We start from the raw sequence: 24544 nt of genomic DNA on the forward strand, positions 1-24544 counted from the left end.
GCTTGAACTCTGATCATATAATAACAACATGGCAGCTGTAGGCAGCTAATAATCCACTGGGAGGATTAGCAAACTTAAAGTTGTCTAGCTCTGCATAATGGGAAGCTAAGAACAGCAGCTTCCCTGTTCTACCTACTGCATTTGCATTCTCTCCAGTGGAAGCATAGAACATGATGAGACAAGGCTTTCCAGCCTGTTATGAAATGGGATCTAATGTGTGACTAATGGAGTATTGCTGGCAATGCTACAAGCATCCATTCAGCCCAGAGTATGGGTTTAAGCTTTACTAGAGACTGCACCTCAAATACCTACTGCCAAAGAGCAGGTCACGATTTCAGCAGGCTGATGCTAAAATTTGTTATTTGAGGCTGTCTGGGAGTAATGTCCTGAAGTCTGCAGGCACAGAGCTCTGTTTACACAGGGAGAATCCCATTGATCCAGAATCCTGGTATCATTCATGTGTGACTGGCTAAAGAGCCCAGTACAAAGCCCAGAACATCCAAGGAGCAGACTCATCACCTGCTGCTGCTCTCCTCAGGACCCTCTCAGGACATCTGGAGCCCTCAGCAGCTGGAGGCTTTTCCCCCAAGGCAGTTTTGGCACTTGTATCAATTTACTGATGAGTAACCAGAGCAAGCAGCTCTGACACAGCCTGGGAAAGAGAGCTGTGACTCCTCATCCTCTCCCTGCTCACTCTGGAGCAGCACAAGCAGTGAGTACGAGCCCTCCTGAGCCGTGGGCTGGCTCCAGCAGCACCAGGATGGCTCCCACTCCTCCCATGGCACAGGGAATGCTCTGCTGGGGCTTGTACTGCTCAACTCTCCTCTTCTGCTCCAGTGGAGAATTCCAGTGGAACACTGCAGTGCACAAAGGATGAAAGCTTCACCACGGCATGCCCCTGCCAGCACTTGGCAGGGCTGTGGGACCTTACTCACTCTTGCACTGCAGACAGGCACTGGCACTCACAATAACATAGGAACAAAATACTCATTTCCCCCAAGAGCTTCTTCCACTGTTTCCTCCCAGTTGTAACTGGTGCTGCTGAGAGTCCATGGGAAAAAACTCTGGTACAGACAAGGCCTCTGCATGCAAATGAACGCTACATAAATAACCCCCATCTTCCCTCAGTTCCTAGGTTGGGTACTCTGTGCACCAGAATTCTCTTCAAAGACCTCCCAGTTCATTCTTTATGCTCTAATTAAGGATCAGTGCCAATTAACTATCTTCAATAGAGGAGCATCTTCCGCTCAGCAGCCAGGAAGTGTCTGAATAAGATCCTGCTGCACAATGTGCACATGAAAAGGGAAGCCCTCCCTTTTTGGAATGGGCTTCCAAGATTAAAAACTCAGTATAGATTACTGCACGCCTACTTTAAAAGTCCTGTGTGACAAGATTAAGTGACGGCACCCAGGAATGCAGAATGGGTTTTTCACATGTTTCTTGTGGTACTCAAGGATGCTATTGCATGCCAAGGCTCTGAGCTAGGTACACTGTGGCCATAGCAGGTGTGAAAACAGAATGTGACACTTTATTTTGAGTGATATTAAAATACTGTTTGCTTTTTCTTACAAGGGTGTCATAGATCAGCAGAAGTGAAGTGTCAAATCTGATGATAAATATTGATTGAGATGAAAAATTGCCAATAATTATGCCAGCACCTGAACTGCCCTGGTAGTCCTCACCTATTGCTTTTACTTCCTACAGATATTCACCTGTTCCATAAATAACCAGGCAATTTAGACTGCTGCTGAACTGTGTTCTGAGCAAGAGCTGTGCTAATAGTCTGAGCAGGCAAAGGGAGGGGAATGTCATTTCTAAGCTTGGCTGGAGATGAATACATCAGCTCCCCAGCCAGTTACAGGCTAAGTTTAAAAAACACTATTCTAAGGGAAAATTAGATGGTTAAACACTGTGGGGGAAGGGGGGAAATAGGATAATCCCTTCAAAGCTTTAAATGGAAGATTCTCAAACTTGCTTCAGCTGATGTGAGACATATGAACAGCCTCAGAATTAAGACCCCTGCAACATTTCAGCCAGACACAACAGCTGCACTGCCTTTTGGGGGAGATGCACTTGAACTGGTTATACACGAGGCAGATGTAAGCCACCCAACCCTGCTAATCACAGCTAAATCTGGGGACCATTCACAGGCTGCTCTGCAGAGTAAAGGGGCAGAGCAGGAAGAGAGCAGCCTTGGTGATGAGAAACAGGAACTGTAAAACTGTACTGGAGCATGGGGAAAGCAGCAAATTATTCTAGGAGCAGCAGAATCCACAAAGTCTAGTCAGATGGGATTTACATCAATCACACCTGTCAGGGCATTGATATTTCAATATATAACACAATATATTTGGAACTGTCAAGGAACTCAAGTGCTTTGGTGAAGCACATTGTGTCCAGCTTATTTTTCACACACACAGAATTCCAAACAGGCTAAATAAATCTCTTAGGTTCAAGGAGAAGCCCCATGGCTGCTCAGCACAGGAGAGGGGGTTACATTTGAGTTTTGATAACAGATCCCTTTGCAGAGAGCACAGGATGGGCCTATGCTAAGATGCCTTGAGAATTTCTGGAGAAGCTTGTTGCAAACCTGACTGGGCTGAGATTTGAGCTCCAGATAGGAAGGGCTGGAGGGGATGTGGAAGGTAGATTACAACCAAGTCACTGTGGGGAGTGCAAGCTTTAACCCTGCGTGGGCTCAGCTGCCCTGAACTCACCCGGATCCTCCTCATGGCTGCCACGATCTCCACGCGGCTGTTGGGCCTGGGCACGTCCAAGCTCCCGATGTACTGAAAGAGACAGCGAGACATGGCTGGGCTGAAATGCACAGCTTCCTGTGGGGGCTTCCTCAAAACAGACTGCATTCCTCGTCTATTTACTGCCTCCTTGCTCGGGCTCCTTTGAGCCAGGACAGGATGGGAGTATCTGCTGGAGATAATGTTACCAAGTTGGGGATTTCTGAGATTGGGGGATTTCTGAGGCTCTGACCTCATTCAGGTTCTGGATTGCCTTTACCAGTGCTCTGCAGGGTGATGTCTGCTGCTAACTCAGTCATGATCTTGTGTGTCTGAAAATGGGACTGTCTATCCTTTGTTCCTCCTTACTACACCTGCTCAAAGCTGAAAGCACACAAGAGCTGTAAAGCTTCCAGGATGTGCAACAATCACCTTTCCTGGAACAGCCTTGTGATTCTAGCTTAAGTTTTCAGTCTGGACCATGCTAACTCTTGATACTGCTGTCCCTGCTTGGTTGGACCAGCTCAGCTGTCTGCAGAATCCTGGCAAACCCACCCAAATCTGTGTCCTACAACCCTGCTTGGGGGAGCTGCAGCCCTAACCAAACTGTCTGGGGTTGGGTGTCTGCATTCCAGTGTCTGTGCCAGTCCTAGCAGGGTCCCTTACTGGGTCTGGGACATGGCAGAGGGCAGGATCCCATCCCCTCCAGCTCTAGCCCTGCACCACAGCTCAGCTCCTCGAGCTGGCTGCCTGTTCTCCTGACAGGAATGGCACACACAGTCCGTGCTCACAGGGCATCATGGAACACCCAGGGGCAGCTTCCTGCTGCTGCATTTGTCCCTCCTGTGCCAAAGCAGAACCTGCTCCTGCACCCCTTGGCAGGCGGCAGCAGCTGCTGCCCAGTGGCACACGGTGATGGCACATGGTGGTGGTACTGGTGGTGGCACACAGTGATAGCACACGATGGTGGCACATGGTGGTGGCACACATGGCACAGCATGGCTGCACAGGAGTGCCCTGTGCTGCCAAGGGGAGGAGGCACAGAGCTGCCAGCTCAGCCTTGGCAGTGAGGAAATGTGTGGTGTCCTGGACACTCACACTGCGTGGGGAGAGCAAAGGCTGCTGATGCTGTGCAGTGCTGTGGCTCAGCTCTGAGGAAGCCCTGCAGGCCCAGGGCACATTGGGCAGGACAGGGGAATGTCACAGAGTGAGAGGGTGATGACAGCATGGGCTGGGAGCAGCCCTGGCACTGAGGGCAGCTGCTGGATTTGGTGCTGCTGGGGCCCAGAGGGGTCCATCAGCTCCCCCAGGGGAACACAGCCCATCTCTGCTGTCAGTGCTGGGGACTGAGGGCAGTTCACAGAGTTTAGTGACCCTCCCAGGAGCATTGGTTCATGAACTTGTCTGGATTTTAGTGTGTGGTTACAAACTGTTGGTTTTTTGGAAGTTGTTCCCTTGTGGAGAGGAAAAGGAGCAGCTAAAAGGAGGCCCCTGCAAACATTCAGGGTGATATTATATATATGAGCAGGGACAAAATAATTCCCCAGAACAGCCCCATAGGTGTTGCTGTCACTGACAGCTCTGGATTTATTTCTCCACTGTTCTGCTTGCAGATTGCAATGGGTTTTATCTTGTAAAATGTCTGCTTAAAAGGGCTTTCAGAGATGAGCTCTCCTGGCTCAGTCTTTAGTGCTCTTTCTCCTGCTTTGAAATAAACACCACAAGCAATCTGAAAGGTCATCTGGCTTTGCTGCTGCTTCTGTAAATGCCTTTGCAAAATGGCATTTTTAAGAGCAGTTAAGTTCATCTATAGCCTTTGGTAAACCACAGGAGAACCAAGCTCAGAGCAGGAGAGCTGGAGGGCAGCAGGGAGGGGAGCAGCAGAGCCAGGGCTTCCCTGCGGGCTGCTGGGGAGGGCAGAGCTGTGCTCTGTGATCTGTGGCCTCTGTGGTGTGCACATCTCCTTCCCTGCTCTGCTGGCTGTCAGGACAGTCGCTGGGAATCCAGATGAGCTCCTTGCAGCTGGCTGGCCTTTGTCTGCAGTGGGGAACAGCCATGCTCCTAAGGACAAATTCATTGGGGCAGGAGGACAGATGGGATGCTGAGCTGGAGGAGATTCTTTCAAACTCCCTGCTCTGGTCTGGCTGCAGAGTTTGGGTACCTGTGCTCCCACACAGAGCCATGAAACTCATGAAACAGCACACAGAGCTCTGCTCAAACAAGCAGCTCCCAGTACTGACCTCCTGAAGATGACAGGGGGAGGAAGGCAGTTTGGAATGCAGAGATTAGAGAGGGAGTGTGGTCAGTAGGACTGCCTGCTGCCAGACACCTGCAGCCAGCTGCAGCCTTGTCATTGTCAGCGTGGCAGCTGACTGATGTGCCCACAATGAGCAGCATAATTGGAAGAGACAGACTGTAAAGCAGAACTGAGCAAGCATGTTACTAAGGTAATGCAAACCCCATCCCAGACCCACACATCCTAACAGGGTGTTACCCACTCGCCAGCTCTGGATGTCTGGAGCTGTCAATCTGAAAAGCCAGTTTCACTCACTTAAAGGTACAGTTGCTACCCATCTTTTAAAAATCAAATTAAGAATTTTTCTTCTCCTCAGCACAGTCTGCAGCACAGCAAATGCTAATTTAAATAGAGAAATCACAGATTAAATGTTTTCTTCCCTAAGGAAGATAAATTTTTTAAAATACATGATTAGCTGTCTATTCAGATTCATCCTGTATCCTGCTTAAATCTTACAGCTCTTTCAGCAGGAAAACCAAGAGGCACAAAATCCGTATTTCAAAGCTTTATTGGAATGTATATGCCCCTTCTTTCCAGCTCAGGAGACAGCAGGCGTGAATTCCATTTCTAATCTGTGTTAGGCCACCTGCAAAGAGGGGAAGGGAGCCTGTGAGTTGCTCCAGCAAAATGCAATTCTTCTTGTCAGCTGAATTATAAACCCGTTCCCCATGCTGTCTACAGAATGCCAATTCCAATGGAGTCACTTTCTGAGAGTGCTGCTGTGCTGCCAGGCTGTTATTCACGATCAATACAGAATTTCTGATAATATCAGTATTTCTTTCTGATGCCTGAAGGCTGCAGACCTTGTCTGGTCCAGCTTTTCATGCAGGGAAGGGGTCAGGTGTAGTAAGGCGCTATTATGTGAGCAGCCCAGAGCAGCCTGCTGGTTTCCAGGGGAATGGGGAGCTGTGACCCCGCCGCGGCAGGACAGGACAGGCACCGGATCGGGCAGGGATGAGCACCCGGGACAGCATCCACCGTGCTGTCAAGAGGGGTCATTCCAGAGCAGCTCCCAAATGCAGCACCAAGGCAGCGTCTAAGGATTACACAGCTGCAAAAACACCAGGAAAAGAGCAAGAACCTGTTTGATTGTGCTCATTAAACGCAAGGCTTTCATAGCTGATCGCTGTTTTCTTTAGACTCCCTCAGCGTGGCCCAGGGGCACTTGCAGAGCTGAAGAGCAGCCGTGGCAGGGCTGGGGGGGCACGGCTGGGCAGCACCGAGCGCAGCCCGCGGGGACCCGAGCCCGCAGGGACCCGCAGCGCCCTCTCTGCAGCGGCCGGAGCGGGGGCACCTCCGGGCTCGGCTGCCAGGGCCCCGGGGCTGCTCGGGGTGCGGCCGGCGGGGCCCGCGGTGCTCCCCGGCCCGGCGGCTGCGGGGGGAGCGCGCCCGGGGCTCACCTTGGCCTGGAAGTGGATGCCGTGCTGGAAGGCCTCCTCGTTGTGCAGCGGGACGCGGGAGTCGCAGCCATCGTCCACCAGGTTGTACCGGTTCTTCACCGGCATGGCGGCGGGCGGGCGGCCGCCTCAGCCCGCGGCTCCGCCGGGCATCGCGGCCGGCAGCGCCCGCCCCGCCGAGCCCCGGGCGCCGTGCGGGGCTGCGGGCGCCAGAGCCCGGCCGCGTTTTGAATGAGCGTCCGCGGGAGCGAGCGGGGCCCCGGCCCCGGCGCGGCGCCATTGGCCCGAAGTTCCCTCATGTGATGCGGGGGGCGGTGGAGCCGCCCGGCCCTGCCCGGCCGCCCCGCCCCGGCCCCGCCGCCGGCACCGGCTGCAGCGCCCGCGATGCTCCGCCGGACGGACGCGAGGGTGATGAGGGGTCTGCGGCATCTCGGTTACGGGGGAACGCTGCGGGAGCTGGGCCTGGTTAGCCTGGAGAAGACTGAGAGGGGATCCCATCAAATCTCCTTACAAATCTCTCCAAGGGCTGTTCTGAATGAGTGGTGACTTACGTTATGTGTGTCTCATGTCAATATCGCTTACAGCTCTGTTAGAAATGAGCACATGCCCTCTCAGAATCCTGACGCGCAGTCGGTACCCACTGTGTCCCTCAGTATCCTGTGATACCCTCAGGATTTGTGGCGCCCCGTCTGCTCACGGTGTTTTTCCTCGCAGTCTCGGTGATGAGGCACTGCCAGGCCCAGGTGAGCCCTGCGGATGCCACCCTGGGACACCTGGCACCCCTGAGTGTGACATTCCTCAGCGGGCACCAGCACAGGGAAGGGATGAGGTGTGCCCAGCTGTGATGGCAAGGCCCAGGGTTTGTCTTCTGACTCTTAGTACAGGGATGATCAGAAATGTGAATTGTGTAGAATTCAAAGTGTGGAGGGTTACGTGTGCCAGTGGATCTCATCTGTGTTCCCTCAAATTAATTTTTGAGTCTTAAAAGTAACTCCCAGCCAGGTGTTTGAATGCATTTGGACACCACCTTTTATGTGGCTTTTGCATTAGCAAGAAAGAAAAGTTTGACCACAGGCAGACAGTGCACAGTTCCCAGTATCCATCTCAGGGGCATGATCACCCTGAGCTTCTGGGCATTTCTGAGTACTTGTAAGTCAGTGGGAGATGGGCAAGAGCCAAGAATCCAGAAACTTCTAATTAAGAGAGGGAGAAAAACCTCAAGGAATTAATATTGGTTCACAGACTGTGACCCTACATGTTCAAATATTTTGAGGTATTAGCAGCTCTTCCTGGGGAGGGTTCTGTGGTCAGCCTTCTGTCTTTGTGAAGTTTTTCTGTTTCCAGACAGACTTCTTTTCTTCCAATCTATAGCACTGCATTATCTTCTCATTTAAATATTCACAAGTTTATGCTAATCCCACTTTCATACAGCATAACTCAATGTGGGTTTTGTCAGTTGTTTTCTGTCCAAGATGCTCCCCTAGATACACATCTTGCCTGCAGATGCATCGGTTTAGTTCTTTGTTGGGGATTTTTTGTGTGGTCTGTGCTCATGTTTAGTGTGTACTTAGAACATTTCATGGCACTTTTCTTATCTTGTGCATATCTTGATCAAAAACATATTTGTCGACCTGAATGAATAACCTAGGTTTTGTGTGAAAATGACCTTGGACTGATTGAGCAACGTTCAGGTCTTTGGTTCTCCTAAGCCCAAGGAGGAGGAGATGCCACCCAGTCAGGCTGTGCTCATGCTTCCTTTGATGCTAACGCCAGCAAAGCTCAACTCATATGGGGAAAAACCTAACACAGCCACCGGTGAGTGTCTACATTGATTCTGCAATACTGCATTTCAGGCATGCAGGAACCTGCCATCCTGCTGAGCTGCTCAAAGCTTCTCCTCATTACCCTCCCATTGCCACAAGAACATTCCTATATACGTGGGAGCATATGGACTTCACTTGGGATAGTTAAATTTTTAAATCTCATAGAAAGACCAGGATGAAATAACAAGAATGGTCTTTTTAATTCCATTCTGGTGCTCTCCAGTATCCCGCAGATTATAAAATCCTTTTGGTAGAAGGAAAGAAATATCTCATGGGAATCCTGAGAAAAAGAAGGCAACTGTTATTTAATAAAGCTTGCAGTGCCAGTTTCTGTTAGATCACAATTGAATGGAGGTGTTTAATACTCCCTGTTCATGAACTTCTGTGAACTTTTCATAGGGCTTAAATCTCCTGATGTTAATGGTTTGGATCTGTGTTTGAGAATTGAGTTTGAAGGCTGCTAAACTTAAAAAGCCGTTAATTTTCTAGTTTGTTTTTTGGGCAAAGAAAATTCTTTGACTCCACTGGAAGTAAGAAAGCTGTATGCCTTTTCTTCTGGACAATGAAACTGGGCAAATATGTGGAATGAAGCCTTTACACGGGACATCGTCACGGATTTAGTATAAACAAACCCTGAGTAGCACTGAACAGTTGGCCAAACCTCATGGTGGGTGTTTGCATCACATGGAGGTGCTGAGAGAGTTATTCCTTTGATGTGCAAAGCACTCACAGAAAGTCCTGATTCTCTGAACACAGTAGGAGTGAAGCCCCAAGACAGCTTCTTGGCTCGGAGCTGTGTTTGTGCAGGGACCAGGTTTGTATCAGCTTTCTTTCTTGGGCACAGGCTCCCAAGATTTCCTTCCTTCTCTTTCTCTCCCATGGGTGCACATTCCTGCCTGCCCCAGGACTCTGCATGAAGCCCCTCTTCTTACATAGCTTCATCTTTGGAGGAGCCCTTGAACGTGGTGTAAATGGGTGGTGGGTGTTGCATGCAGGGTGTTCTTTAATCAGCCCCTTGGTTGGTTTGTAGGGAAGGGAGCTCTTGCTCCTGTCTGATCATGTCAGATTTTTCCAAAGCCACCTTCACAGATAAAGGATCTGGCCTTGATGCCATGGAATTTTCCTCCTTTCTGCTAACCCTTTTAAGCACTTACTTCTGCACAGCAGAGTTGCAGAGATTTTGAATGACAAATAAGATGTGACATAGGAAGAGCAAACAGACAGACATCCAGTAATGGCAGACAAAACCTCTTTTACAGGAGAGCCCTTCCATATCACACATAAGAGCTATGAGGTCTGTCTGTGGTTACTGTCCTAGGAGATCTGGGTTTGTCATACCACTTTAATATTATAATTAACATTATTAATATGTACTTGTGCTGGTGCAATTTTTACAGCACAGTCTCCAGTGTACTAACACACCAGCAGACTTCCTAGAAAAGCGGCTGTGGGATGAAATGTGGGGGCAAGAACAGATAAACCAGCTGCTGTTGACTAAGTTGTGTGATGTTACCCCCTGATGCATTGGGGATTTCAAGAATACCGAGAAAACTCCCGAACAAAATCTTTGAGTCTGCTGAGCTGCCCCATGAAGGGAACTCAGAGGTGACATGTGGCACTATGGTTTCAGCCCCCTCAGCCAGTGTCCTGGGTGTCTCTGCGAGCACAGGGGCTGCTTGGTGAGATGGTTACAGCGGGTTTGTGTTGCTCAAGAGGCAGCAGAAGCTCCGTGTCGGGGCACAGCACGGCCAGGCAATGTGCCTGTCAGGCTGCAAGCCTCGTTCATGCATGGCCAGCTCCAAAAGGCTGTGCAGCAGGACTTGGCAACCAAAAATGTCATCTACAATTATGCATATTTTCATCATCTTCTATCATGCAAATCCCCCCACCCCAAATATGCAGCAAATGTTTTGTTTGCATATGTAGGTCAACCACAAATCTTCTGTGGTCGAACATAAACATGGGCAGCACAGAGTGATGTATGTGGATTTAAATCCAGGCTGAAGCATAAGCCCACCACGGACCTTTTCCAAGTGGAGTCTGTTTGCTAGATTCATTTTCTTCTGACTTTTCATTTTATAGAACATTGCTTTCTCATGGATTTGTGAAAGAACGACTGACAGGAGATACCATCATTGCAAAAGGAACTATTAACTTAGACACAGATGGATAGTTCTTCATGAGTAAGTTTTTTTTTTTTTAACAATAGCTTAAGGAATGTGTTCTTTTTCAAAAGGGTACATTGAAGTATTTCTGCAAATTTGCATTTGGCAGGAGGCCAGTTTTATATGATATTTTTAAAAAGATGGTATGTTCTTTTTGCAAATTACATGCTACTTTGTTTTTCTTATCTTGGCTGTCTTTAAAAGAGAAAAGTATAGAAAAGAATACAGTTATTGACCTTATGATGCTACATAAAAGCTAAAAATGTTGATCCCAACTTGGAAACAAAAATGCTTACTTAGAAGAAGGGAAATATATTAGTAAAGAAAAATGTTACTTGTTAACCTCATAAGCCTGACATGTTCACATGCCCAACTCAAGAATTCCATATACCACAGGCTGGCAGTGCAGTCCCTCAGTGTGAGCTGCTGGGATCGGCATGGTGGCATGATGGAAAACTGTTCAGGTTGCTGCATCTGTAAAAATGCTTTGTTCCTGGATTCCTCCTGGGACCTGGCACTTACCTGTGCACACACAGACACCAGGTAAGTGATGATTTTGGGTAAATGAGAGTGAAGTTGTTAGTCTGAGAGATGAGTGTCCAATCAAACAGGATCCTTCCCCACTCCCTTTAAATTAGGCCAGCACCTCTGCTGTCTTTGGTATCCTGAATTTAATTAATGAGAGCATAGGGAGATTACAGTTCTCCTGGATGGAATCCACATGCTTGTTCACTTATTATCACAAGATATAACAGTCTGTTCTTATCAACAACTCCCTCTGAGCAAGGGTCTCAGAAACAGCCTTGTGTTTAGGGGCACCCCATAACTAAATTTCCCCTCTCCTCACAGGGGACAGGTGATCTCAAGTTTCCCATTTCTCTCCTGCTGCTAGACCCAGCGTGCTGTATTCAGCAGGATTCTCCTCCTGCCTTACCCTGTGCCTCCTTGCTGCCCACCTTGCTGTCCCTGAGTGCCACGTGCAGCCTGACCCCACGCTGCACACTGCAGCCCGTCCCTGTTTATCCCAACAGGAAATTGAGGTTTTATCCACACCACACAGGCAAACCAGGTATGGGATTTATTACAGCTTCTCTGGTAGAGGAACAGCTAGTCTGTTATTAGCCTGTAAGAAATGTGGATATATGATAATCAGATATAAAAATATTTCCCCTTTGCAATAATTTTGTTTGGTATTTCCCATGCTCCAATGTCTCTTAATGCTTTGGCCCATCTTAACTCTATCCCTGGCTTTCTTTCAGCACTGCTGACATTGGTGAGGATAAATTTCTGTGTTAAAAATATTCATCTGGGAGCCTGGCAGTAAAATAAGAGACAGTCAGAGTCAGGTCACCACTTTAAATCACGCTCTAACATCTCTGAATTGCTTTTCTTACATCGGAATTTTTATGCCAATGTTGAACATAAGCAAAATATTAATTTTTCTTTCCGATTTGTACTTGCCCATGGAAGAGGTTTGGAATGAGATCATCTTTAAGGTTCCTCCCAGCCCAAACCTTTCTGTGATCTGGTGGTGGTGGTGAAACCAAGGATGTGCCTTCAGTGATGGACATGGAAAGGACACCACCCAGCCAGCTCGTCCTGCCAACATTACCAGCCCCTCTGAGCTCCTGCTGGAACATGGAAACGCTCCCAAGTTTTTAATTAAACACTGCCACAGCTATAAAAAAAGAATGTACATCTTTTAATAGCAACATGAGAGCGCCCAAGAGCGAGCTACCTGACCTCAGCCTTCCTGGTCCCTTCGCGTTCAAGACACCACTCTCTTTAATTAATTAATTTGTTTATTCGTTGCCTGCAAGGGTAAATGATGGAAGACTGGTGAGGCACTAAAAAAATAAGCATCTTGACACGACCTTGTTTTTTTATCTCGCAGCTAACTGGCAGTGCCAACTTTTTCTGCATTTATTTAAATTTTGCTGTAGGTTAAATAATTTTTGCTGAGATCCTGTTTCAGTCCTGTTCCAGATCACGACTCTGGTGATCGCTCCTTGACACAGAACCCCGATTATTCCCGTTTTTCCCCCAAACTCGGCTCCGGGCCGGATTTCCCAGGGCGCAGCGCCACCGCCTGCCCGCAGCCCCGCGTTGATGAGCCCGGGTTGTGCTCCTGCAGCCGCCTCACGGACACGTTCTGCATTTCACCGCCTCACGGCCGTACCGTGAGGGTTACTGTGCCACAGAGTCAGTTCTGGACTGCTTTGGGTGGGAAGGGACGTTAAAGTTTATATAGTTCCAACCCCCTGCCCTAGGCAGGGAACCTTCCAGCTTGCTCAGGTTGGTCACGGAGCTGCTGTTAAGGTTATTAATTCCATTGCTGTGATCCAGAAACCGTTTTCCTATTTTCCTGCCGTGCCTAAGAGAGCTCAAACTCCGCAGATGGGCTGTCCCAGCACCGATGCAGCTGCACCTGAAGGGTCCATGGGAACACCCTTTGGGAGAGGCAGCGCTTTGTAACGGCGGCCCGAGCCCCGTCTCACACGAGAAGCTTTCGGGCGCACGGTAAGGATCGGACCAAGTGTCGGAGCCGCCCGGGCGGTTCGGTGGCGATGGGCACGGCGGGCACCGGGCCCGCCCCGCAGCCCGGCCTGAGGCGGCGCTCGCCCGCTTCCAACATGGCGGCACCGCCCGCCCCGGAGGCCATTTCGGGCTGCGCGGGGCGGGGCCTGTGCCCGGTCCCAAAATGGCGGGGGCGGCGTCAGCGCCTCACGGCGGCGGGGCGGGGCCAGCGGGTCACCGGCCGCGCCGCTGCCATGGCAACGGGCGGGGAGCGGGGGCGGGCTGGAACCGGCGGGGATGGAGCCGGCCGGGCTGGGGACGGGGGCAGAGGGGATACAACCGGCGGGGACGGAGACAGGGACGGGAACAGAGGGGAAACAACCGGCGAGGATGGGGACAGAGACAATGGAGCCGGCCGGGCTGGGGACAGGGACAGAGGGGACAGAACTGACGGGGACAGAGGGGATACAACCGGCGGGGATGGGGACGGAGGGGATAGGACAGGCGGGCATGGGGGCAGAGGCAGCAGAGCCGGCCGGGCTGGAACCGGCCGGGCTGCGGACGGCGGGGACGGGGACAGAGGGGATAGAATCGGCGGGGAAGGGGACGGAGGGAATAGAGCTGGCCGGGCTGGAACTGGCCGGGTTGGGGATAGCGGAAATGGAGCCGGCCGGGCTGGAACCGGCGGAGATGGAGCCGGCCCGCGAGGCGGAGGAGCCCCCGGGGTCCCCGGCCCTGCCCGCTGAGGCCCCGCAGGGCGGCCCGCCCGCCGCGGCGCTCTCGGGGGAAGGGGCGCTGCCCGGCCGGGAACGGGAGCGGGAGCGGGGCCGGCGCGGGGCCGGAGCGCCGGGCTCGGCCGGGCGGGCGGCGCGGGGCAGGGCCCGGCGGGCCCCGGGCCGCCGCAGCGGGACCGAGAGCGCCCGGCGGCCCGGGGTCACGGTGGACAGCTCCAAGGCCAAGACCTCCCTGGAGGCGCTGAAAATCAGCCTGCGGCAGCTCCGCTGGAAGGAGGTGAGCGCTCACCCTGCGGGGCCGCGTCCCCATCCCTGCCCTGCTCCGGCCTAGCGCCGGTCCTGCCCACTCTGCCCTCCCTTGTGTCGGGTCTGCCCCCGGCAAAGCCTTCCTCCATTCTCCACCTCCTCCTCCTCCCGTGCCTCCCGAGGGCTGCTGCAGCCGGGGGTCTCCCGGCTGTGCCCCACGACCTTCGGGCTATTTCTGCCCAGATGCCGAGGCCGGAGCTGATTTGGTTCATGATCACGATTGGCACGGCCAGTTATGCAAGCCAGAACAGGGGTAATCGGGTATTGCATTCCGAGGTTAAACTGATCGGGGAAAGGGCAAGAAGGAGCCCCGCTCCCCGGGGAAGCGTTTGACGCGTGTGTGGATTTGCATTTCTTCCCTCCCGCCTCCCTCAGGGCTGGGGCAGCGCGGGAAGCTCCGGCCCGGCACCGCCGCTGCCCCTGTGTCCGAGGCGTGTCGGTCAGCACGGTGTATGAATGCTGATAACACACACATAACGGCTTTAGCCCGCTAATTTACTTTATGTAGAGCAGCTCTAGCTGGTTTTTTTCTCCTGCTGCTCGAGTCATGTGTTTTCTCATTGCTTTGTGAGGATTTCTGTGACTGCCAGTATGTGCTGAACTGGAATCAGGACAGTAGGGGAGCTGGCACAGAACTGATGCTTTGCAACTCCTTATTTAAATCCTGGAGAGATTTCTTAGATGTATCTTACTATAGATGGTGAATTGTTCTCCAGCTGTAAAGATTTTCTTTACCTAACAGCTTTATAAATGGCTTTATTGAAATTGAGATGGCTTCTAGGAGCTTTGTGAGGAACTTGTGTAAGAAAAAGGGTATTTGTAATTCATTTGTAAGAGCGAAGTTGGAGGGAAAAGGAAGAATAAAACCTGAGGATGAGCTGTTTCTCACGTGCAGAGCTAGGACAGAGCTGTGTGATCTCTGACCTGCAGCTACTCCGCTTTACAAAGCTGCCTGTGGGATTCCCACTGACAAGATGATATTTTTGTCCACCTGATGCCTATTTAGCAAAATCCATACAGACTTGGGGTAAACAGTATATTCTGTGCTGTTCCTAACCTCAGAGTTAAATACTGCAAATTTATTTTCTGGAGGACTGAGTGGCAGTAAATGTTTTCCATGTTTATTCCTAATGTCCTGCATACCTAATCCCACAAGGATATGTGTGCTCCGTGTCAGGAGGAGTAGTGCTTTCTCCTCTCTGACTTCATAAAATTCTATTTCAGTATTTTTGTTATTTAAATCCAATGGCAGGATTTCAAAACCGCTTTGCACCAGCGCCCCAGTTCTCAACTCCTGCTTGTACAGCAAAATAGTAACAACATACCAGGGGCCTGAAATTCAAACCTGCTGCATTTACCTCTGGTAGCCCTCAGTGCACCTGTGGGGTGTCTGTCAGCAGCCTTGCTCCATGTTTTATGCAGTGACATGCAGAGCAGGGGCACTTCACGCTTAATTTCTTTGTTTTTAGGGTTGAGTTTTATGTTCTGAGGGCGGGGAGCCATTCCAGCCAGGGTTTCTGGATCACTAATATCAGTTAGCCTTGCAGATTGTGCTGGGAATGAGCCACACTTAGTGGTAATTTTGTCTTTATAGTTTCCTGAGGCTTCACTGTTTTGCATTTGTCTTGCACTTGATAGCCTTTCCTACTAATTGACTTGTTTCACAAGCTCCTGTTCCTCTCATGAATCTCTGTGCTGCATTAATCAGCTTTTTCCTTCCTGCTTTGCATCTCCCAGCAGCAATTGCTGCTGCCTTTACTTCATCTCTCTTTGTTCCCTGTCTCCCTCCATATCCTCTCTCCTCCGTCTCTTCCTTGGGTCAATATTTTTCATTTAGTTTGTTGCTTCCTCCTCTGGCCACTTTGTCTCTTAATAAAGAAGAGGCCTAATATGGAATTTTGTGCTGCTTGACTGCACCATCTGGGTGATAACTCATTCCCAGTAAACAACTCACTGTCGTGTATTGCTGGGTATCTTCAGCTTATAAATAGGTTAATAAGATCTGGGCAAGGATTGAAGAGAAAAATTAACAAAATTGAGAAGATAGGAAGGAAAGATAGGAAGGAAAACTCTTTATTCAAGCCACATGTGATTCTGGAAGCTCTCCCTTTCAGACATTTAGAGAAATAGCAGTAAAATCCTTTTTCAGACCTCAGTCAGGGATGGCCAGAGCCTTGGAGCTGCTTGCACTGTTACAGCAGGACCAGCAGAGGGAACACGGGTGTTGCTTCCAGGATCCCTGAAAATATTGCAAAAAAAAGGTCCTGGAAGTAGTCATGAAATGCATGTATTTTAAACAGTGATGTGTCAGGGACTGCTGTTCTACTGTTACCCTTTGTATAATACTTTTGATCCTTTTTCCTCCCTGTTTTTACATTTTCCTATTCTTGCTTTTGTTTCATTTCTGCTGTTTGCTGCTGGGTGTGTTGGCTGGAATATTTTGTTGGGAGAAGACAATATAATGTGCTTTTTCAAGTAGGCACCTTTTGATCCATAACTTTTTCTGTCTAATGTATAGCATTCTTACAGTGTCACATATCCATGTTTTATTGTTTTATTATCATTAGTGAACTGACACATGGTAAATGTCATTATAAGACACACAAAAAAGGGAAGAATAAACATTGGTGACATATTCTGTGGCATTGATATGTGGGGAAGAGGTGAAGGAGTGCAAGGCAGCAAACTGACTATTGAGATTCTGTTCTCAGAAGCAAAAGACAGAAAAAAAAATCCTTTTTTTTTTTTTTTCCAGCTGAGGGAATTTTGAGTAAATGAAGCCCTGAGGTTTGCTGGGCTGTGTGGGTGGACCTTCCCAGAAGCATTGCAGAGCTCCCCTGTGTGTGCCAGCTCCTGTGCCAGGCTGGACATCTGATGCAGCGTGTCACATCCTTTAAATGAACATGATATGCCAAATGAAATAATGGGCACAAATTGAGCTTGCATGCCGAGTTTATTCATCTCTTAATAAATTATTTCTTCAGCAAGCTTTCAATTACCAGGAAAATGGAAGAAGCAGATGTCCCAGGCATCAAATATCCCAGCGCCGAGCGTTCCATTTGTCTCGCTGTTTGGAGAGTTTCAGGTTTTGTGCTGGGAAAAGCTGAGGGGAAAACGAGTCATTTAACCTGTCATTAAACATGATGGAACAGACTGATGGGACCTGTGAGACAATTTAAATTATTGGCTTCTAATCCAAAGGTAGAAATGACCTGTCAGACAGATTTGACTGGGATGGATTATTAATCACGTCAAACCTGTGGAAACAACTCTCTTCTCTTTATGGCTCCTTGTTTATTCTTTTCTGACAAATGTTGCCCAAATCTGACTAAAAAAGATTTAAAGGATTTTAAAAAAGGATGGCTCCAGCCTCTTCCTTTTTCAGCCTCTGTCCCACAGCAGGAGCTGGGAATGTGCTGCAAAGGCCTCTCCCCCATTATAAGATTAATTAATATCTGGCACTGCCAGAGGCACCAAACAACCAAACTTGGCTCCTCTCCAAACACCACTCTTATGTAAAGTGAGGTGCAGAGGTTACAGAATCCAGCCCAGCTCATTCAGGAGGTGACTTTGATCCCATTGTTGGATAAATCCAGATAATCTTGATTTCTCAGGAGCAGGGCCCTCGCTGTGCTGTCCCAAATTTCCAGCAAGGGGGTGCAGTGCTTCCATCTTCCTGTCCAGAGCTGCTCACTCCTCATCTGTTGTGAAATGATTTCTGTGCAGTGTTTGTAGAGAGCTTTGATATCCTCTGTAGATGAAAGGTGTTATATAAATGCAAATTTTGTTCCTTTCATTTCAATTTCTTTTAATAAATAAATAAATTGTTCAGGTGTTAGTGGGAAGGGCACTCTGAGACCGAATGCTGCATCTGTATTCTGGATATACCTGTGGAGACAGGTTAAGGCCACTGATTGTCTTTCAGAGCCCAACAGAATTAATTTTCACTTGTACAAAAACAGATCTTGCAGGCTGAATAATAATGAAATAAGTGCAGAATCCACTGGTTCTTGTTAAATTGGGTTTCTCATCCCTGCAAGTAAGGAAACAGAAAGGATGCATTGCTCAATTAGCATTTTAAATTAATTTTTCAAGGCTATTTACTGAGGAAACTGAAATTTTAATTAAAGTAGCAAATAAAGTAATGCACTCAAAAGGTTTATGCAATTCTTTTTTCTGTCATGCTCAAAGAAAAATGATCCACTGCGTAGAGAAATATTTTAAAATAAGAAAAATTACATATCAAGTAAAGAACAAGAAGTTTCTGCAAAAGACTGTGGTTCTTTCAATAAGTAAATGGCACTGGGTGCTGAGGGTGGTAGATATTTAATGCAAATGTGTCCTAAAATGCTAAATATAGCAGATTTATTTGAAAAATATGCAGCCTAGTAATAGAAGCTATTCCTGTGACTGTATTCCATATGGTAGTTAAATGGCATCTTCATGGAGCTGCAGATAAAATGGGGATTTTTGGATTGATAAATGGGGCCGTGTCAAAGAGAATGAGCGTGAAAAAGAAGAGCACCTTCTTTACACAAAACTAATTGGGATTTTATAAACCACTTTACTACTATTAGAAACTTGCTCTCAGGAATTGGCAGTGCTGCTTCTGAGCTCTTCAGGCTGCTTAAAAAAGGTGATCTATTTGATAATAGAAAACAAACTGCAGTTTGCCAATTTATGGTGAAATGTTGCCTGAATGGGAAGAGAACCTGGAATATTTAATATTGTTGAAATAATCCCCTTAGTTCTTGATAGTGGGAATATATATGCTCAACAAATGATTAATTGAATTGCAAGCTTTTATTTTAATTACAGGCTATTAGTACCAGAAAGGAATTAATGGTGCAGAAATTAATACTTATAACTGGATATATATGAATGAATAATACACTTAAATATCCTGTTTTGAGTGTCCACTTTGGTTGATCAGAAGCTCAGGGGTTCTCACTGCAGCCATGCCTCAGCCATTTGGGTTTGGTTTTTAAAAACCTCTCTTGGTTTGTTCACTTTAAAGTCTTTGAGCTGATCCAAATGTTCTCAGTTTTGCAACCAACATACAGAGCTTGTTTTCTTTTGGCAGTCAGAAGACAGTTCGTGAGGGGTTTATGCTTAAATGAGAGTTTAAAGCAGACAGGAATGAGGAGAAATTCCCAGATTGCTCAAACCTGGTCTCTGCTCTCTCCTGCAGTTTCCGTTTGGCCGCCGCCTCCCGTGTGACATCTACTGGCACGGGGTGTCATTCCACGACAGCAACATCTTCTCAGGGCAGGTCAACAAGTTCCCAGGTACTCCACTTCTCTTTCTGCTTCAACAAATGCTTTAAACACAGCCTTATGGGACCTAGTTCTGTGTTTTACTGGTTTTTCATGTGAACTATCTGCCTAATCAGCTGACAGTATATTTGGCATATTACTGGGTCTGGTGAGGGGGTGAGAATATCACAGTGGGTGTCTTAAACAATTTCTGAACTGAAATTTGTTTTGGAGAGAAAGTGGTTTTGTTGAGAAGAATGCTTCATACACGTGAAGTTAGGAAAAAGCAGAGTGTTAGGCTATAATTTTAGTGAAGTATGCAATTACTGACTGTTATCAGGCACTGATAACAGGGCTGTATCTTTGGATTTGGTTTTGATTCAAAGTGGAAAGAATCTGTTTTGTTTCATACTCTGCCTTATCTCAGGGAGAAGCTCGAAGCAGAATTCCTTAAATGGATTTTTTAATATTGAAGAGTTCATGTCAGTCCTCATCTTATGATGACTCTTCTATTTTTTTAAGCTCCTTTTTTTCTCATTTAATCCCTGTTGAGATCTCTCTAAATAAGAGCTAAGAGCTTAGGTATTGACTTATCTAAGCCCTTTACTTCAGATTTATGGCTGCTGTTAGTGTGCTGTGAGCATAAGAACCTCAGCTATTGAACTCCAGGCTTTATTTACCCTGACTTTCTCCTGCCTGAGGGAAGTTCCCACTCAGGTGTAGGATGGTGGTGTTGTTTTCTGATGGTTTAAATCCCTGTTAGATGAATGTTACCTGTCTGTGTTTTGGCTTCTACCTGGTGAACAAGTGGCTGCACAGGAATCAAACCAGAGCCCTTCTGAACTAGACCTGATTTTCCAGGAATGTTGTGCTAATTTCATGCAGGATTTTACCAGAAACTTTTCCATAAAAATAGCTTTTTAGCCGTGTTCCCAATGGACATAAGACTTCAGCAAATGTTGGTTTGGCTGTTCACAAAATAACCTGTTTGTGATGCAGATACTTAAATAACTACAAAGTAAACCAAAGTGGTTGATTACGTTTAAGTTACATTTGTACCTATCCCTGGAATGATAGATTAGAAAAATAATTTTGGATTATGGCAAAGGCACTAGTAAGTATTTGACTAAAGCTGTCTTTAATTCTGAGCTATATTTTTGAGAATTATTTTTTTCTAATATTATACAGAAACACATGCAATAGTAACTATGGCAGGGCAATGCCACAATTATTGTGTCAGATTTAAATCTCAAAAGATGTTCAGCTTTATTGACAGCAATGACCAGAGTGCCTTCCCAGCAGGTGAGTAATGACTGACACTGAAATGATTCATTTGTTGGGAGGAGGCTGCAGTGAGGGGTTTTGTAACTCTGTTCCTTTTCCAGGCATGACAGAGACGGTTCGGAAGATCACCCTGAGCCGGGCCATGAGAACCATGCGGGATCTGTTTCCCCTGGAGTACAACTTCTACCCTCGCTCCTGGATCCTGCCCGAGGAGCTGCCTCTCTTTGTGGCTGAGGTACACAACTGACTCAGAATACTGGCACTGGTGGATGTTGTATCCATGGCATTCTTTGGTCTTCTATACTCACCAGATTATTTAAAATCACACCTGGGCACGTGGATGGCATCTTTTCCAGTCATGGTCTGGATGTCTAGATGTTAGCTTTGTTTGTTATGTTCTGGAATAAACTTCAAATCTCTTGCTCTGCTGTGCCAGGAGAGGTATCTGAAAGTTGAACCTTGAAGCATCAGCCCTTTCCCTGTATTTTCTGCTGGCCTAAGGAGGTTCCAGTACAGTGTGGTGCTTCACCAGGTTCATTGTCACTGAAATAATTTTAATCCACTTGGCCTGTTGTACCCAAACCCTTCTGAAGAGCATTTTGCTTTGTTCATTGTTAAATACACTCACACCATCTCATGTCAAACTGCTCTTTTGTTTAAATATTCAGAATGTAATAAAATGCCATTATTTTTCAGCTTTTTTTTTTTTTTTGAAAAAGAGTCATGCTGTGTGTTGCTGTTTGGTTCAGTTTTTACAAATATCTTTAAATATTCTATGTGTTTGTTTAACCCTGTCTGACTTGCCCAGGGTATTCTTGCATCCTAGAGTGTGCTGTGTTTGGAAATAGGAGAGAAAAGAGGTCTGGGATTTAATTTGCTAAACTGGGTGCAACCTTTTGGCTAATTACTATATCCATAATCCAGTTGAATTCATTAACATATTTTAATAGCTACTCTTCAGGTGGGCTGGGTCACTGCTGTGGCACTGCTGTAAGGCCAGGCTGTAAAAGGAGTGCAAACAACCCCAGCAGTTTAGCAAGGGCAGGGAGATGGGTGCACAGGACTGGGAGGCAGAGACTGGGGAGGGTGCAGGGGGGCTGGGATGAGGCAGAGGATGAGGAGGGTGTAGGGGGGCTGGGATGAGCCTTTTGGGAGCTCAGGCAGTGCGGGCCAGGCTGAGCTGCAGGTGACACTGAGCTGCAGGTGACACTGTGCTGCAGGTGACACTGTGCTGCAGGTGACACTGAGCTGCAGGTGACACCGAGCTGCAGGTGACACTGTGCTGCAGGTGACACTGAGCTGCAGGTGACACTGGGCTGCAGGTGACACTGTGCTCCAGGTGACACTGAGCTGCCGGTGACACTGTGCTCCAGGTGACACTGGGCTGTAGGTGACACTGAGCTGCAGGTGACACTGAGCTGCAGGTGACACTGGGCTGCAGGTGACACTGTGCTCCAGGTGACACTGAGCTGCAGGTGACACTGTGCTCCAGGTGACACTGGGCTGCAGGTGACACCGAGCTGCAGGTGACACTGTGCTCCAGGTGACACTGGGCTCCAGGTGACACTGTGCTGCAGGTGACACTGAGCTGCAGGTGACACTGTGCGTGACACTGGCTGCAGGTGGACACGAGCTGCAGGTGACACTGAGCTGTCGGTGACACTGGGCTGCAGGTGACACTGTGCTCCAGGTGACACTGTGCTGCTGGTGACACCGAGCTGCAGGTGACACTGAGCTCAGCTGCCGGTGACACTGTGCTGCTGGTGACACTGTGCTGCTGGTGACACTGTGCTGCCGGTGACACTGAGCTGCAGGTGACACTGTGCTCCAGGTGACACTGTGCTCAGCTGCCGGTGACACTGAGCTGCAGGTGACACTGAGCTGCAGGTGACACTGGGCTCCAGGTGACACTGAGCTGCAGGTGACACTGTGCTGCAGGTGACACCGAGCTGCAGGTGACACCGAGCTGCAGGTGACACCGAGCTGCAGGTGACACCGAGCTGCAGGTGACACTGTGCTGCCGGTGACACTGAGCTGCCGATGACACCGTGCTCAGCTGTGAGCTGGCACCAGGTGGCACTGCGCGTTAACGCTGCTCTGCTCCCGCTCTGCACACGCTGCCGCCTGTGTTCCAAGAGGAACAGATGTCCACTAACACACTCCTAGGAGTTTCCTTTGCATATGTTCTTCCATCTGTGTTGGAGAAAAGCATAGTTCTTGTTATCAAACATTATATTTTATGTTGTAAGAGTTTATGTTCTACTTAACACAAGTTTGGAGTGTAACCCCTCCAGAACAAGAAAAAATACAACCCAAAACATTCCAAACCCCTTGTGAACCATAAAACGTTCAGAGCACTTTCCACTTGCAGTTTGGTGAGTTCTCAGCAGGAGTTCTCCAGTCTTTTCTGTTGTTTATTTGTTCATATGTGGTTTTGTTTGCTTTGCAACCCTAATGCTGCCAAAACCGTCAGCTCCCTGAGCCTGCATTTCAGCTTGTTCACAGCAGGCAGGTGGGGGGAGCTTTGGTGGTGCCTGCATGTCAGACATGTCCCTGAGGAGCTGGAGCACTCTGGAATATGTTAATTATCAAAAGTCAGATTGGGTCAGTGCAGGTGTAGGTCAGACACGAGAAGATGGTTTGGTGCTGTTTGTAGTGCAGGATTTTGTTGCAAAGGGCTGGATGAGAAATGAGCACCTGTGAGATTTTGCCTGTAACAGAAATGATTATTGAAAGAAGAAACTCGATGAGAATTGAAATCTTGCTGCCTCTCCTGATGCACTACAGCATTTCAAAACCATTTATTTTCAAATATCCTTATTGTCCTTCACTTCTGTAGTCATGATAGTGAACTTTTTCATACAAATCTATTAATAATGAAATCAAATGCTGTCAGCTCTCCCCTATACCTAGATTCAGGTAGAAAACACTACAGGTAATCTAATATTAATCTTGTGTGCTTTTGAAAGCCAGTAATTGAGAAAACTGCACTGGAGTTGTGGTGGATGAGCTTCATACTGGAAATACCAACAAAAAGGAGTTCCCTTAGTGTCATTTGTATTGAAATGAGATGGTGATAGGTGTTTTCATCAACCGCTTAAAATTTCATTTTACTAAATAAATATCTATTTAGCTATTCTCAATATTCACCAATTTCTTATTTTCTGAAATGTTTTGTACTAACGTGCCACTGTAACAAAAGATGAATTACAGATAAATCTCTCAGGTGCTGCAGTCATTGCTCCTTCCCCAGCAGGGAAGAATCTGTTGGAATGGGTGTGCTAAGGACTTACTTCTAACATGAAATCCCAATTTCTGAAGAGTAATTAGCTTGGGATTCAAACCAGGACTGTGATTGTTCTCATACTTCCTTCTTTGTGTTGTCTGTGAGGATGATGAATAGGCCAGTGTGATTAATTTTTAATAAGAATCTAATTTGGATGGTCTCATTTCCAGCACAGCATATTTTTGGTGGTTTAATCAGGTTTTCAGCTTTTGGATACCTCTTAGGCATAGGCATGAATATTCCAGTCTTTGTGCTGTCAGATCTTATAGCCCATTATATGCATTTTTTCCAGAATACTATATTCATTCAGCCTGTGTTTCCTTGTGAAAGCCAAACCTGCAGATTTTCACCAACCCTTCTCTTGCTTTTTTAAAGATAATTTCCTTCTGTCAAGCAAAGGACACAGAAATATCTCATTTCATATAAACTCATTTTCCTACATGACTGAATTTTCTAAGTCTGGACAAGCCCCCTCATAATGAGAATTTGAAAGAATATAGTTGAGGGGATTGTGGAGAATTTGAAGACGACTGTTGGGAATTTCCTTGAAGATCAAGAAACCATCTGTTTTCTTCAAGACAGTAAATCTGCTGAAAAACAGACTGAGACTGACTCTGGATTACTACTCCCCCTTTGCCTACCAGCCTCTCTTTATCTGCCATGTGTAGGTTTTGATGGACTAGAAAGCCTGAATAATATCCAGGACTTTTAGTCCATTTTAAAAATGGAATAGAATATGATGGAGA

At 47.7% G+C, this 24544-nt stretch overlaps 2 protein-coding genes across 8 annotated transcripts in view; one reads left to right on the plus strand and one right to left on the minus strand.

The window, feature by feature from the left end:
• LOC135455066 (carboxyl-terminal PDZ ligand of neuronal nitric oxide synthase protein-like) overlaps positions 1–6686 on the minus strand; it is a 29899-nt gene extending 23213 nt beyond the window's left edge. For 2 of the 3 annotated variants that reach the window (XM_064727909.1, XM_064727905.1), the window contains exons 1-2: positions 6432–6686; positions 2718–2789 (exon numbers count right to left, since the gene is read on the minus strand). In XM_064727909.1, coding sequence (XP_064583979.1) covers positions 2718–2789; positions 6432–6536 — 177 coding nt within the window. In that variant the 5' untranslated portion in view covers positions 6537–6686. The remainder of the gene's footprint in view (positions 1–2717; positions 2790–6431) is intronic. The other variant, XM_064727908.1, reaches the window with a different exon arrangement.
• Positions 1–24544, plus strand: part of TTLL11 (tubulin tyrosine ligase like 11) — a 51486-nt gene that overhangs the window by 3104 nt on the left and 23838 nt on the right. For 2 of the 5 annotated variants that reach the window (XM_064727899.1, XM_064727900.1), the window contains exons 1-3: positions 13224–13944; positions 19165–19261; positions 20614–20747. In XM_064727899.1, coding sequence (XP_064583969.1) covers positions 13231–13944; positions 19165–19261; positions 20614–20747 — 945 coding nt within the window. In that variant the 5' untranslated portion in view covers positions 13224–13230. Of the gene's footprint in view, positions 1–8032; positions 8244–10333; positions 10435–10812; positions 10960–11265; positions 11486–11675; positions 12937–13223; positions 13945–19164; positions 19262–20613; positions 20748–24544 lie in introns of those variants that run through there. The other 3 variants (XM_064727901.1, XM_064727902.1, XM_064727903.1) reach the window with 3 other exon arrangements.

This window comes from Zonotrichia leucophrys, chromosome 17 (assembly GCF_028769735.1).
Source record: "Zonotrichia leucophrys gambelii isolate GWCS_2022_RI chromosome 17, RI_Zleu_2.0, whole genome shotgun sequence".
NCBI classification, from domain to species: Eukaryota; Metazoa; Chordata; class Aves; order Passeriformes; family Passerellidae; genus Zonotrichia; species Zonotrichia leucophrys.